The sequence below is a fragment of the Salmo trutta genome, chromosome 17 (assembly GCF_901001165.1).
Source record: "Salmo trutta chromosome 17, fSalTru1.1, whole genome shotgun sequence".
NCBI classification, from domain to species: domain Eukaryota; kingdom Metazoa; phylum Chordata; class Actinopteri; order Salmoniformes; family Salmonidae; genus Salmo; species Salmo trutta.
Genome location: NC_042973.1, coordinates 49740506 through 49753551, shown reverse-complemented (window position 1 = coordinate 49753551; position 13046 = coordinate 49740506). Strand labels below are relative to the sequence as shown.

Here is a 13046-nt window from a genome sequence, read left to right as displayed (position 1 = left end):
AGAGTAATAGGAAATGCAATCCTGACATCAGCTCTAGTGCTTTGGTGTAAGCAGTGTTAGTTTTGTTTGAATTACTATTGAGGATTACTAGTAGCTAACTACTGTATGTACAGTGTATTCGGAAAGTATTTAGACCACTTCCATTTTTCCACATTTTGTTATGTTACAGCCTTATTCTAAAATGGATTATATCATGTTCCTCATCAATCTACACACAATACGCCATAATGACAAATTGAAAACAGGTTTTTAGACATTTATGCACATTTATAAAAAATCGAATCAAATGTACTTATATAGCCCTTCTTACATCAACTGATATCTCAAAGTGCTGTACAGAAACCCAGCCTAAAACCACAAACAGCAATCAATGCAGGTGTAGAAGCACGGTGGCTAGGAAAAACTCCCTAGAAAGGCCAAAACCTAGGAAGAAACCTAGAGAGGAACCAGGCTATGAGGGTTGGCCAGTCCTCTTCTGGCTGTGCCGGGTGAAGATTATAACAGAACATGGCCAAGATGTTCAAATGTTCATAAATTACCAGCATGGTCAAATAATAATAATCACAGTAGTTGTCGAGGGTGCAACAGGTCAGCACCTCAGGAGTAAATGTCAGTTGGCTTTTCATAGCCGATCATTGAGAGTATCTCCTGCTGTCTCTAAAGAGTTGAAAACAGCAGGTCTGGGACAGGTAGCACTTCCGGTGAACAGGTCAGGGTTCCATAGCCGCAGGCAGAACAGTTGAAACTGGAGCAGTAGCACGGCCAGGTGGGCTGGGGACAGCAAGGAGTCATCATGCCAGGTAGTCCTGAGGCATGGTCCTAGGGCTCAGGTCCTCCGAAAGAGAATTAGAGAGAGCATACAAATTCACACAGGACACCGGATAAGACAGGAGAAATACTCCAGATATAACAGACTAACCCTAGCCCCCTGACACACAAACTACTGCAGCATAAATACTGGAGGCTGAGACAGGAGGGGTCAGGAGACACTGTGGCCCCATCCGATGATACCCCCGGACAGGGCCAAACAGGCAGGCTATAACCCCACCCACTTTGCCAAAGCACAGCCCCCACACCACTAGAGGGATATCTTCAACCACCAACTTACCATCCTAAGACAAGGCCGAGTATAGCCCACAAATATCTCCGCCACGGCACAACCCAAGGGGGGGCGCCAACCCAGACAGGAAGACCACGTCAGTGACTCAACCCACTCAAGTGACGCACCCCTCCAAGGGACAGCATTGAAGAGCACCAGTAAGCCAGTGACTCAGCCCCTGTAATAGGGTTAGAGGCAGAGAATCCCAGTGGAGAGAGGGAACCGGCTAGGCAGAGACAGCAAGGGCAGTTTGTTGCTCCAGTGCCTTTCTGTTCACCTTCACACTCCTGGGCCAGGCTACACTCAATCGTAGGAGCTACTGAAGAGATGAGTCTCCAATAAAGGCTTAAAACCTCTTACATCTACACGTTCCGCTAGCGGAACGTCTGCTCCAATATCCAATGATGGGCGGGGCGCGAAATACAAACTCCTCTAAAATCCGAAAACTTCCACTTTTCAAACATATGACTATTTTACAGCTATTTAAAGACAAGACTCTCCTTTATCTAACCACACTGTCCGATTTCAAAAAGGCTTTACAGCGAAAGCAAAACATTAGATTATGTCAGCAGAGTACCCAGCCAGAAATAATCAGACACCCATTTTTCAAGCTAGCATATCATGTCACATAAACCCAATCCATAGCTAAATGCAGCACTAACCTTTTATGATCTTCATCAGATGACACACCTAGGACATTATGTTATACAATACATGCATGTCTGTTCAATCAAGTTCATATTTATATCAAAAACCAGCTTTTTACATTAGCATGTGACGTTCAGAACTAGCATTCCCACCGAACACTTCCGGTGATTTTACTAAATTACTCACGATAAACGTTCACAAAAAGCATAACAATTATTTTAAGAATTATAGATACAGAACTCCTCTATGCACTCGATATGTCCGATTTTAAAATAGCTTTTCGGATGAAGCACATTTTGCAATAATCTAAGTACATAGCCCGGCATCACAGGGCTAGCTATTTAGACACCCACACAGTTTAGCCTTCACCAAAATCACATTTCCTATAAGAAAAATGTTATTACCTTTCCTGTTCTTCATCAGAATACACTCCCAGGACTTCTACTTCAATAACAAATGTTGGTTTGGTCCCAAATAATCCATCGTTATATTCCATCAACGACGTTTTGTTCGTGCGTTCTAGACACTATCCCAACGCTAAATCTCGGTCACGAGCATGGCGCAGAATGTGACAAAAAAATTCGAAATATTCCATTACCGTACTTCGAAGCATGTCAACCGCTGTTTAAAACCAATTTTTATGCAATTTATCTCGTAGAAAAGCGATAATATTCCGACCGGGAAGGTGCATGCCTGTAAACTGAGGGAAAAACCGAAAGGCGGGGGCGGGGCGGGTCGCGAGCGTAAGGCTTACTCCACTGAGAGACCACTTAGCTTTTGCTCTCCTTTGTTTCAGCCAGGGCTTTGAATTACGTCATTCCTGTTTTTCCCGGGCTCTGAGAGGCCATTGGAGACGTGGGTATTGTCACGTAACAGCAGAGATCCTTAGTTTTTGGAAGAGATGTCAAAGAAAGAAAATAAATGGTCAGAGAGGGTACTTCCTGAACAGAACCATCTCAGGTTTTTGCCTGCCATAGGAGTTCTGTTATACTCACAGACACCATTCAAACAGTTTTAGAAACTTTGGAGTGTTTTCTCTCCAAAGCTAATAATTATATGCATATTCTAGTTTCTGGGCAGGACTAATAATCAGATTAAATCGGGTACGTTTTTTATCCAGCCGTGAAAATACTGCCCCCTAGCCATAAGAGGTTAAAGGTTGAGACCGAGTCTGCGTCTCTCACATGGGTAGGCAGACCATTCCATTAAAATGGAGCTCTATAGGAGAAAGCCCTGCCTCCAGCTGTTTGCTTAGAAATGGAAGAAGTGTGTAACCACCAAGACTTCCTAGAGCTGGCTGCCCGGCCAAACTGAGCAATAGGGGGAGAAGGGCCTTGGTCAACGAGGTGACCGTGAACCCAATGGTCACTCTGACAGAGCTCCAGAGTTCGTCTGTGGAGATGGGAGAACCTGCCAGAAGGACAACCATCTCTGCAGCACTTCACCAATCAGGCTTTTATGGTAGTGGCCAGACTGAAGCCACTCCTCAGTAAAAGGCACATGACAGCCCGCTTGGAGTTTGCCAAAAGGCACCTAAAGGACTCTCAGATCATGAGAAACAAGATTCTCTGGTCTGATGAAACCAAGATTGAACTCTTTGTCCTGAATGCCAAGGGTCACATCTGGAGGAAACCTGGCACCATCACTATGGTGAAGCATGGTGGTGGCAGCATCATGCTGTGGGGATGTTTTTCAGCGGCAGGGACTCGAAGACCTAGTCAGAATCGAGGGAAATACGAAAGAAGCAAAGTACAGAGCGATTCTTCATGAAAACCTGTTCCAGAGCACTCAGGACCTCAGACTGGGGTGAAGGTTTACTTTCCAACAGGACAACAACCCTAAGCACACAACCAAGACAACACAGGAGTGGCTTCGGGACAGTCTCTGAATGTCTTTGACTGGCCTAGCCAGAGCCCGGACTTGAACCCGATCTAACATCTCTGGAGAGACCTGAAAATAGCTGTGCAGCGACACTCCACATCCAACCTGACAGAGCTTGAGAGGATCTGCAGAGAAGAATGGGAGAAACTCCCCAAATACAGATGTGCCAAGCTTGTAGCGTCATACCCAAGAAAACTCAAGGCTGTAATCGCTGCCAAAGTTTCAACAAAGTACTGAGTAAATGGTCTGAATACTTACAGTACCAGTCAAAAGTTTGGACACCTACAGTGGTTCTTCCTTTAAAAGTTGCGTCATACTGCAGTGCAGCTTGCGTGGTGCCACAGAATTGAATGGCAAGTTAATTAAGTGTCAGCCATTGTTGCCATTAATGCTAGTTTGACCACCAGAGGGCGTATTTGAGAAGTTAAGTTATTGAAATGACATGGAGCTGTAGACCTAAGAGGCCTGTTTACTGTAGCTGTTTTAGCATAACTTATTGGCATAAAGGCCTACTTCAATATACAGTATATCAATCATTCATTCATTTGTGCGTGTCATCACACAGCATGCAAGTCATACATGTCTTTAAATTAATTCAAGCATTTTAGTTATAAAATGAAATAACAAAAGGAGCCTTGACTATTTAAACAATGAATGTCGGCTAAAGCGAGTGGTCCCGTGTGGCTCAGTTGGTTGAGCATGGTGTTTGCAACACCAGGGTTGTGGGTTCGATTCCCATGGGGGACCAGTATGGAGAAAAAAATGTATGAAATGTATGCATTCACTACTGTAAGTCGCTCTGGATAAGAGCCTCTGCTAAATGACTAAAATGTAAATGGGTAGGCTATTGCTACCCAATGCCACCTGACTCTCCGCCAATGCCGCCTGACTCTCCGCCAATGCCGCCTGACTCTCCGCCAATGCCGCCTGACTCTCCGCCAATGCCGCCTGACTCTCCGCCAATGCCGCCTGACTCTCCGCCAATGCCGCCTGACTCTCCGCCAATGCCGCCTGACTCTCCGCCAATGCATCAGCTGTCGCCCGTATCTCTGCCCTCAGAGAATGTATCTCTTTCTGTAGCTTAATCAATTTGATTAATATTATGGTGTTTCTATTAATATTATGACATTTCTTACTGTAGTCGATGTAGGCCTAAGTGTTTCCGTTAGGAAAATATGGCGCTGCACAACGGAACCGGTCGGGAGTAGGCCTAAGCTACTAAGTGAATGCGAGTGAAGAGCAAAATAATCCTAACATTTCCAAATAAAAATCTGAATGATTTATCAAGACCATTCCCCATGCTCTGTCATTCAGTGATATTTTTTCCCTGTTGTCCTGCTGATAGTTGAAATAAACATCTGCATTTTGAAAAGGTATTTTGATCATTATTTTATTAACAAAAGCATAAAGATGTTGATGAAAAAATACTGTACAGTATATGCTTGATTTGACATTGCGTTTGCATGAGGTTTGGAGTTAAATGTAACACTTTAGAGTACTTAATGAAACTGGAATACATTTTTATGTATCACAATTTTCTTTAACCAATTTTGGTCTTTAATGCAGGGCCGACAGACGAGTTCCTTTCTTTTTCCCCCTTCCACTTGTTAAAGGTTCCAATTGATAGTTATTTTTTTATCAATTAGTATATTTGAGTTTAACCACAATATTTGTTGTATTCTTGTATTATTTGTTCTGTATTTTCCGATGGATTAAACTCAAATTGCAACCAACTTTCTATGGCTTGTTTAAAAAATAACGATATTTTGGACATTTGTTTTCAAATAACCAAAAGAGAGCAGTTGTAATCTGAAATTAAGGGGAAAAGGCCATTCTTGAACATGGGGTGAGACATTCTTACTAATTTGTAAATGAAGCCAGTTTGTTATTTAGACTAACTTTTTTCTGTTTTTAGAGGGAGAGAAACCAAAAGCCCACCATGCCTATTTTTCAAAAATCGTCAGTCCACATGTCAAGTGTAACTCCCTCATTGTATTTTCCCAAGTTCTCGCTTAACTCCAGGACCACCTACAGTTTGTTGTTGTTGCCTGATGCAGGACTCTAGTGCCAGAGAAGACTCTCAGACTGAAAACACCTCAATTAATTTACGAAAAGATAGTCTAAACTGTGGCACAAATTTACTACCGTCAGATCAGCGTTCTAACTCCACCTTGTGATAGTGTGGTGCAATGACAGAATGCCACCATCTACCACTAACGGTCGTGGCATGAGGTCAACTTTTAAAGGAAGTCATTCAAGGGTTTTTCTTTATTTTTACTATTTTCTACATTGTAACATAATAGTGAAGACAAACTATGAAATAACACATGGAATCATGTAGTAACCAAAAAAGTGTTAAACAAATCAAAATCTTTTAGATTCTTCAAAGTAGCCACCCTTTGCCTTGATGACAGCTTTGCATACTCTTGGCATTCTCTCTCTTGGCACCCAACAAAACTCCGCCGCAGACAGAGCGGCCTCCTGGTCAGACTCCGTAGATGTGCACATAGCTCACCGCTCCCGAGTATACTACTCGCCAATGTCCAGTCTCTTGACAACAAGGTAGACGAAATTCGAGCATGGATTGCCTTCCAGAGAGACATCAGAGATTTGTAACATTCTCTGTTTCACAGAAACATGGCTCTCTCGGGATATGTTGTCGGAATCAGTTCAGCCATCGGGGCTTCTCCATGCATCGCGCCGACGGGGATAAACACCTCTCAGGGAAGAGGAAGGGCGGGGGTGTATGCTTCATGATTTAAAAACCCATGGTGTAATCATGACAACATACAGGAACTCAAGTCCTTCTGCTCACCCGACCTAGAATTCCTTACAATCAAATGCTGGCCATTTTACCTACCAAGAGAATTCTCGTCAGTTATAGTCACAGCTGTGTACATTCCCCCTCAAGCGAACACCAAGACGGCCCTCAAGGAACTTCAATGGACTCTGTAAACTGGAAACCATATATCCAGAGGCTGCATTTATTGAAGCTGGGGATTTTAAGAAGGCAAATTTGAGAACAAGGCTACCTAAATTCTATCAGCATATTGATTGCATGACTCGCAGGGCTAATACTCTCGATCACTGCGACTCTAACTTCCGCGATGCATACAAAGCCCTCCCTTCGACAAATCCAACCACAACGCCATCTTGCTTGTTCCGTCTTATAGGCAGAAACTCAAGCAGGATGTACCAGTGACGCTGGTCTGACCAATCGGAAGCCACGCTTCAAGATTGTTTTGATCACACGGATTGGATTATGTTCCGGTCAGCATCAGAGAACAACATTGACCTATACGCTGACTCGGTCAGTGCCTTTTATAAAGAAGTGCGTTGGAGATGTTGTACCCACTGTGACTATTAAAACCTACCCTAACCAGAAACCGTTGATGGATGGCGGCATTTGCACAAAACTGAAAGCACGATCCACTGCATTTAACCATAGAAAGAGGTCTGGAAATATGGCTAGATATAAACAGTGTAGTTGTTCCCTCCGCAATGCAATCAAACAAGCGAAATGCCAGTACAGGGACAAGGTGTGGTCGCAATTCAACGGCTCAGACACGAGACGTATGTGGCAGGGTCTACAGGAAATCACGGACTACAAAAACAGCCACGTCACGGACACCAACGTCACGCTTCCAGACAAACTAAACACCTTCTTTGCCCGCTTTGAGGATAATACAGTGCCACCATTGTGGCTCGCTAACAAAGACTGCACCTCCTCTCCTTCTCCGTGGCTGGCGTGAGTAAAACATTTTAAACTTGTTAACCCAGACAGCATCCCTAGCCACGTCCTCAGAGCATGTGCAGACCAGCTGGCTGGTGTGTTTACAGATATATTCAATCGCTCCCTATCCCAGTCTGTTGTCCCCACATGCTTCAAGATCGCTACCATTGTTCCTGTACCCAAGAAGGCAAAGATAACTTTGAGCGGCTAGTCAAGGATCACGTCACCGCCACCCTAGACCCACTTCAGTTTGCATACCGCCCCAACAGGTCCACAGACGACATAATCGCATCACACTGCATACTGCCCTATCCCATCTGGACAAAAATAATACCTATGTAAGAATGCTGTTCATTGACTACAGCTCAGCATTCAACACCATAGTACCCTCCAAGCTCATCATCAAGCTGGAGGCCCTGGGTCTCAACCCCACCCTGTGCAACTGAGTCCTGGACTTTGACGGGCCACCCCCAGGTGGTGAAGGTAGGAAACAACATCTTCGCTGACCCTCAACACTGGGGCCCCACAAGGCTGTGTGCTCAGCCCTCTCCTGTACTCCCTGTTCACCCACAACTGCGTGGCCATGCACGCCTCCAACTCAATCATCAAGTTTGCAGACGACACAGCAGTAGTTGGCTTGATCACCAACAACGACGAGACAGCCTACAGGGAGGAGGTGAGGGCACTCGGAGTGTGGTGTCAGGAAAACAACCTTCCACTCAATGTCAACAAAACAAAGGAGATGATCGTGGACTTCAGGAAAGAGCAGAGAGAGCACACCCCCCCATCCACATTAAAGGGACAGCAGTAGAGAAGGTGAAAGTCCTGGGCGTACACATCAGACAAACTGAAATGGTCCACCCACACAGACAGTGTGGTGAAGGCGCAATAGCGCCTCTTCAACCTCAGGAGGCTGAAGAAATTTGGCTTGTCACCCAAAACCCTGACAAACTTTTACAGATGCACAATCGAGAGCATCCTGTCAGGCTGTATCAGAGCCTGGTATGGCAACTGCACCGCCCTCAACCGCAAGGCTCTCCGGAGGGCAGTGTGGTCTGCACAACGCATCACCGGGAGAAAACTACCTGCCCTCCATGACACCTACAGCACTTAATGTCATAGGAAGGCCAAAAAGATCATCAAGGACAACAACCACCCGAGCCACTGCCTGTTCACACCACTATCATCCAGAAGGCGAGGTCAGTACAGGTGCATCAAAGCTGGGACCGAGAGATAGAAGCTGTTTTTCAATCTCAAGACCATCAAACAGCAATCACTAACTCAGAGACGCTGCTGCCTACATTGAGACCCAATCACTAAACACTTTAATATATGGGCGACAGGTAACCTAGTGGTTAGAGCGTTGGGCCAATAACCTAAAGGTAAAAAATCTGTCGTTCTGCCCCTGAACAAGGCAGTTGACCATTGTTCCCCGGTAGGCCGTCATTGTAAATAAGAATTTGTTCTTAACTGACTTGCCTCGTTAAATAAAAGGTACAAAAAATTACAAATATGGATCACTAGTCACTTTAAGCAATGCCACTTAGATAATGCCACTGTAATGTTTACATATCTTACACTACTCATATCACATGTATATACTGTATTTTATACCATCTATTGCACCTTGCCTATGCTACTTGGCCATCGCTCATCCAAATACTTATATGTACATATTCACATTCACCCCTTTAGATTTGTGTGTATTAGGTAGTTGTTGGGAAATTGTTAGATTACTTGTTAGATGTTACTTCACTGTCAGAACTAGAAGCACAAGCATTTTGCTACACTCGCATTAACATCTACTAACCATGTGTATGTGACCAATAAAATTTGATTTGATTGAAGTGGAAAAAGTCAAGGGGTTTGAATACTTGACGAATGCATTCATTGATATTACTGTATATGCATGTGCTGGACTGATTTGAAAAGCGCTTCAGTTGCTGTGAAGAGTTCTGTTGAAGTTAAATGTTTCTCTGTTACAGTGATTCCCCAACATGGCCTAGACTCTGGCTCAGTGCCTCTGAATGGAGAGGAGATGAAACCTGCAGTGTACTACGAGAGACTGAAGATCCTGAGACAGAGACAAGGACTGGAAAACAACTCCAGGGTTAGTTTAATGTTGATCACATTGGTGCCACTTGGCTTACAATTTCACATTCATATTATGATGTTGATGTAGAATTTGAATACTTGCTGTATTAATGAGTGTCCACATTATATTATAGCTTGTCATACCCACAGTGATATAGCATCGTTTCTTGGCTTACTTACTTTAAATTAATTTGAAAGCTGATCGCCTGTTCTCTTTCCCATCCCTCCTCCTTTCTTCTCTTCTCTTCTCCATCCTAATAGCAGGCTCAGTTGTTGCAGCAGGAGGAGGGGGACAGTGGACTGATGCGTCCCATCACGTCCCTTCTGTCCAAGCCCTCGGTGGCCTCCTCCACAGACATGCTCCAAAGCAAACTGTCTCAGCTCAAAGAGTCCCGAGAGTCCCACTTCCAGCAGGAGCAGTCCCACTCCCACAGCCCCACTCGATGCTCGTCCCCCTCCGCCAACCTCGACGACCTCAAGAAGAGGCTGGAACGGATAAAGAGCAACCGCCAATAAACGACCCCTGACCCCATCTCTATACCCAGTCTATCCAATGTGTTAGCCAGCCCCAACCCTCGACCCGATACCCACCAAGCCTTGGCTTTACCCACCCCAAAACCCTGCTCTTATCCTGGCTTTCTTTTTCTGGGTAACCCCCTCTTCGTGTAAATTTAAAAAGCACCTGTCTCATTGTATAATATTCTGCAAGTGGACAATTTTTTTGTTGAGTATCGTGGCACAATTGTGTGTGTATATACTCATGGATGCTAACCACTCAACGCTTTTAAGTGTCAAGTTAGGGTTATAGTGTACAGTTTCCATGTGCAGAATGCTGTAATATGTGTAACTTAATCTAGCCTTTTTTTCTTTTTTTTTTAAGGTTTTGAATTTCATAGTCAAACCATAACATGTCTCTTCTCTGGGCCTCCAAGCAGGTTTGGGGTGAATTCCATTTTCAGTTATTTCTAGAAGTAAACAAAAAGCCAAATGTTTCCTCATAGAGAAGCATTTAGGAAAATCTGAGTAGGAACCCTGACCCTGACCCTGTCAGTTTACTTCTGGAATTGACCCCAACCCTGTTTCCAGGCCGTGTCAGTTCATACCACTGTTTGCTAAACTTGCTATTTTGCTTTTGCATTTATGAAGTTAATACTTGTAAAACTTGAAGGATTGATTCTGTTCTTGAAGTAAAGCAAAGAGCATGGCATGAAGTAATTGTTTTTGTAATAAAGTTTGCATTACTAAAATATGCTTAAGTCATTGGTTTAATAATACTCCCATCTTGCATACTGTAGCAGAATGTCGCTAATTCTGATGCATTGTTTTTGTATTTAATTCAAATGGAAGTAGTCTTAAATTGTTGCCCTTATGGGTTTTAAGTGTATAATCGATAGTGAAATGGCAATAAAGTTGTTTTTTTAACAAACTAATGTGGATACGTTTTGCATTTTATTCTTGCTTGAACACATCACTGCACCACATGTTGAGTGATATACCGTAATTTCCGGACTATAAACTGCAACTTTTTTCCCAGGCTTTGAACCTCGCAGCTTAAACAATGACGCGGCTAATATATGGATTTTTCCCGCTTTCAAATTTTTTTCTCCAAAAAAACACATTCTGTGACGTGCTCAGTTTTTTGGCGGCATGAAGCTTTCATTAGACCAATGAAATTGCCGAACGGGTTAAGGTCAAACAACTATTTTTGTTTACTGTTTAGATTAAATCGAGCGCTCTCAAACTTCCCATCATTCTGATTACGGTAGTCATTTTGTCACCCTGATTCCTGGGGGTACAACAAAGCATTTGCAGCCACTCGACATCAGTGTAAATCGTGCATTTAAGGTGGCGCTCTGTGTTCAGCGGGAGGCTTGGATGACAAGTGGGGAGAAATCCTTCACTAAAACGGCCCGCATGCGAAGAGCAACTTATGGTCAAGTCTATCAGTGGGTCCAGACAGCGTGGAGCATTGTCAAAAAATCCACTATCATCAATGGGTTTCGAAAGGCTGGACGGCTGCGTGTTGGAGAGGGCTCAGCGGGGGATTTGCCTCCGGATGAAAGTGACGAGAGCGACAATGAAAACGATCCAATATCGGATGAAGCAATTCTGAGGCTATTCAACTCCGACACCGAAGGAGATGGTTTCAGTGCACAGGAGAAGGAAGATGGTGACCAATGACTTTCTTGGTAGGCTACTGTTTACTGCTAATTTTGTATTTTTTGTTACAAGCCGTGTTTCGTTAAAGCCTATTTATTTTTGTTACAAGCTGTGTTTCGTTAAAGCCTATTTATTTTTGTTACAAGCCGTGTTTCGTTAAAGCCTGTGTAAAGTTCATTTGTTTCAATGTACCGGTAGGCACCTGTGGCTTATAGACATGTGCAGGCTTATTTATGTTCAAAATAATATTTTTTTTTTAAAATTCAGTGGGTGCGGCTTATATTCAGGTGCGCTTAATAGTCCGGAAATTACGGTACATTTATATTAAGGCATTTCAGAACTTCAGTTCATTGGTTCATAAGTTACAATAAAGGCAAATACATAAATATACAATCTGTGGTAGTGTCTCAAGATGATAAACTGCCGAAAGGACACAAACCATTTTAGAAATCTGACGAGCTGTTTTTCTTTTCCATAAAATATTCTAAAAAGGCCAATGGATAATGGAAGATATGGCATACACATGCAGGAAAACATGGATCAAATTGAACATTTAACTTCTCTAGGGTAGCGGGCAGTATTTTGACGTCCGGATGAAAGGCGTGCCCGTAGTAAACTGCCTGCTACTCAGGCTCAGAAGGTAGGATATGCATATTATTAGTAGATTTGGATAGAAAATACTGAAGTTTCTAAAACTGTTTGAATGGTGTCTGTGAGTATAACAGAACTCATATGGCAGGCCAAAACCTGAGAAGATTCCATACAGGAAGTGCCCTCTCTGACCATTTCTTGGCCGCCTTTATTCTCTTTATTGAAAACAGAGGATCTCTGCTGTAACGTGACACTTTCTAAGGCTCCCATAGGCTCTCAGAAGGCGCCAGAACGTTGAATGATGACTTTGCAGTCTCTGGCTGAAAAACAGTAGCGCATTTGGATAGTGGTCGATCTGAGAACAATGAGACGGGTGCGCGCATGCACGTGAAGAGTCCATTTTAGATTTTCAGTCTTTAAATGAAAACAACGACTCCCGGTCGGAATATTATCGCTATTTTACGAGAAAAATCGCATAAAAATTGATTTTAAACAGCGTTTGACATGCTTCGAAGTACGGTAATGGAATATTTTGACATTTTTTGTCACGATACGCATCCGCGCGTCACCCTTCGTTACCCTTCGGAAAGTGTCTTGAACGCACGAACAAAACGCCGCTATTTGGATATAACTATGGATTATTTGGAACCAAACCAACATTTGTTGTTGAAGTAGAAGTCCTGGGAGTGCATTCTGACGAGGAACAGCAAAGGTAATCCAATTTTTCTTATAGTAAATCTGAGTTTGCTGAGTACCAAACTTGGTGGGTGTCAAAATAGCTAGCCTGTGATGGCCGGGCTATCTACTCAGAATATTGCAAAATGTGCTTTCACCGAAAAG

The 13046-nt window shown here is 43.5% G+C and overlaps 1 protein-coding gene across 3 annotated transcripts in view; it reads left to right on the top strand.

The window, feature by feature from the left end:
* LOC115152347 (cytoskeleton-associated protein 5-A) overlaps nucleotides 1–10885 on the top strand; it is a 49076-nt gene extending 38191 nt beyond the window's left edge. For all 3 annotated transcript variants that reach the window (XM_029697118.1, XM_029697116.1, XM_029697117.1), the window contains 2 exons: nucleotides 9347–9471; nucleotides 9717–10885. In XM_029697118.1, coding sequence (XP_029552978.1) covers nucleotides 9347–9471; nucleotides 9717–9971 — 380 coding nt within the window. In that variant the 3' untranslated portion in view covers nucleotides 9972–10885. The remainder of the gene's footprint in view (nucleotides 1–9346; nucleotides 9472–9716) is intronic.
* Nucleotides 10886–13046: the final 2161 nt, after the last annotated feature.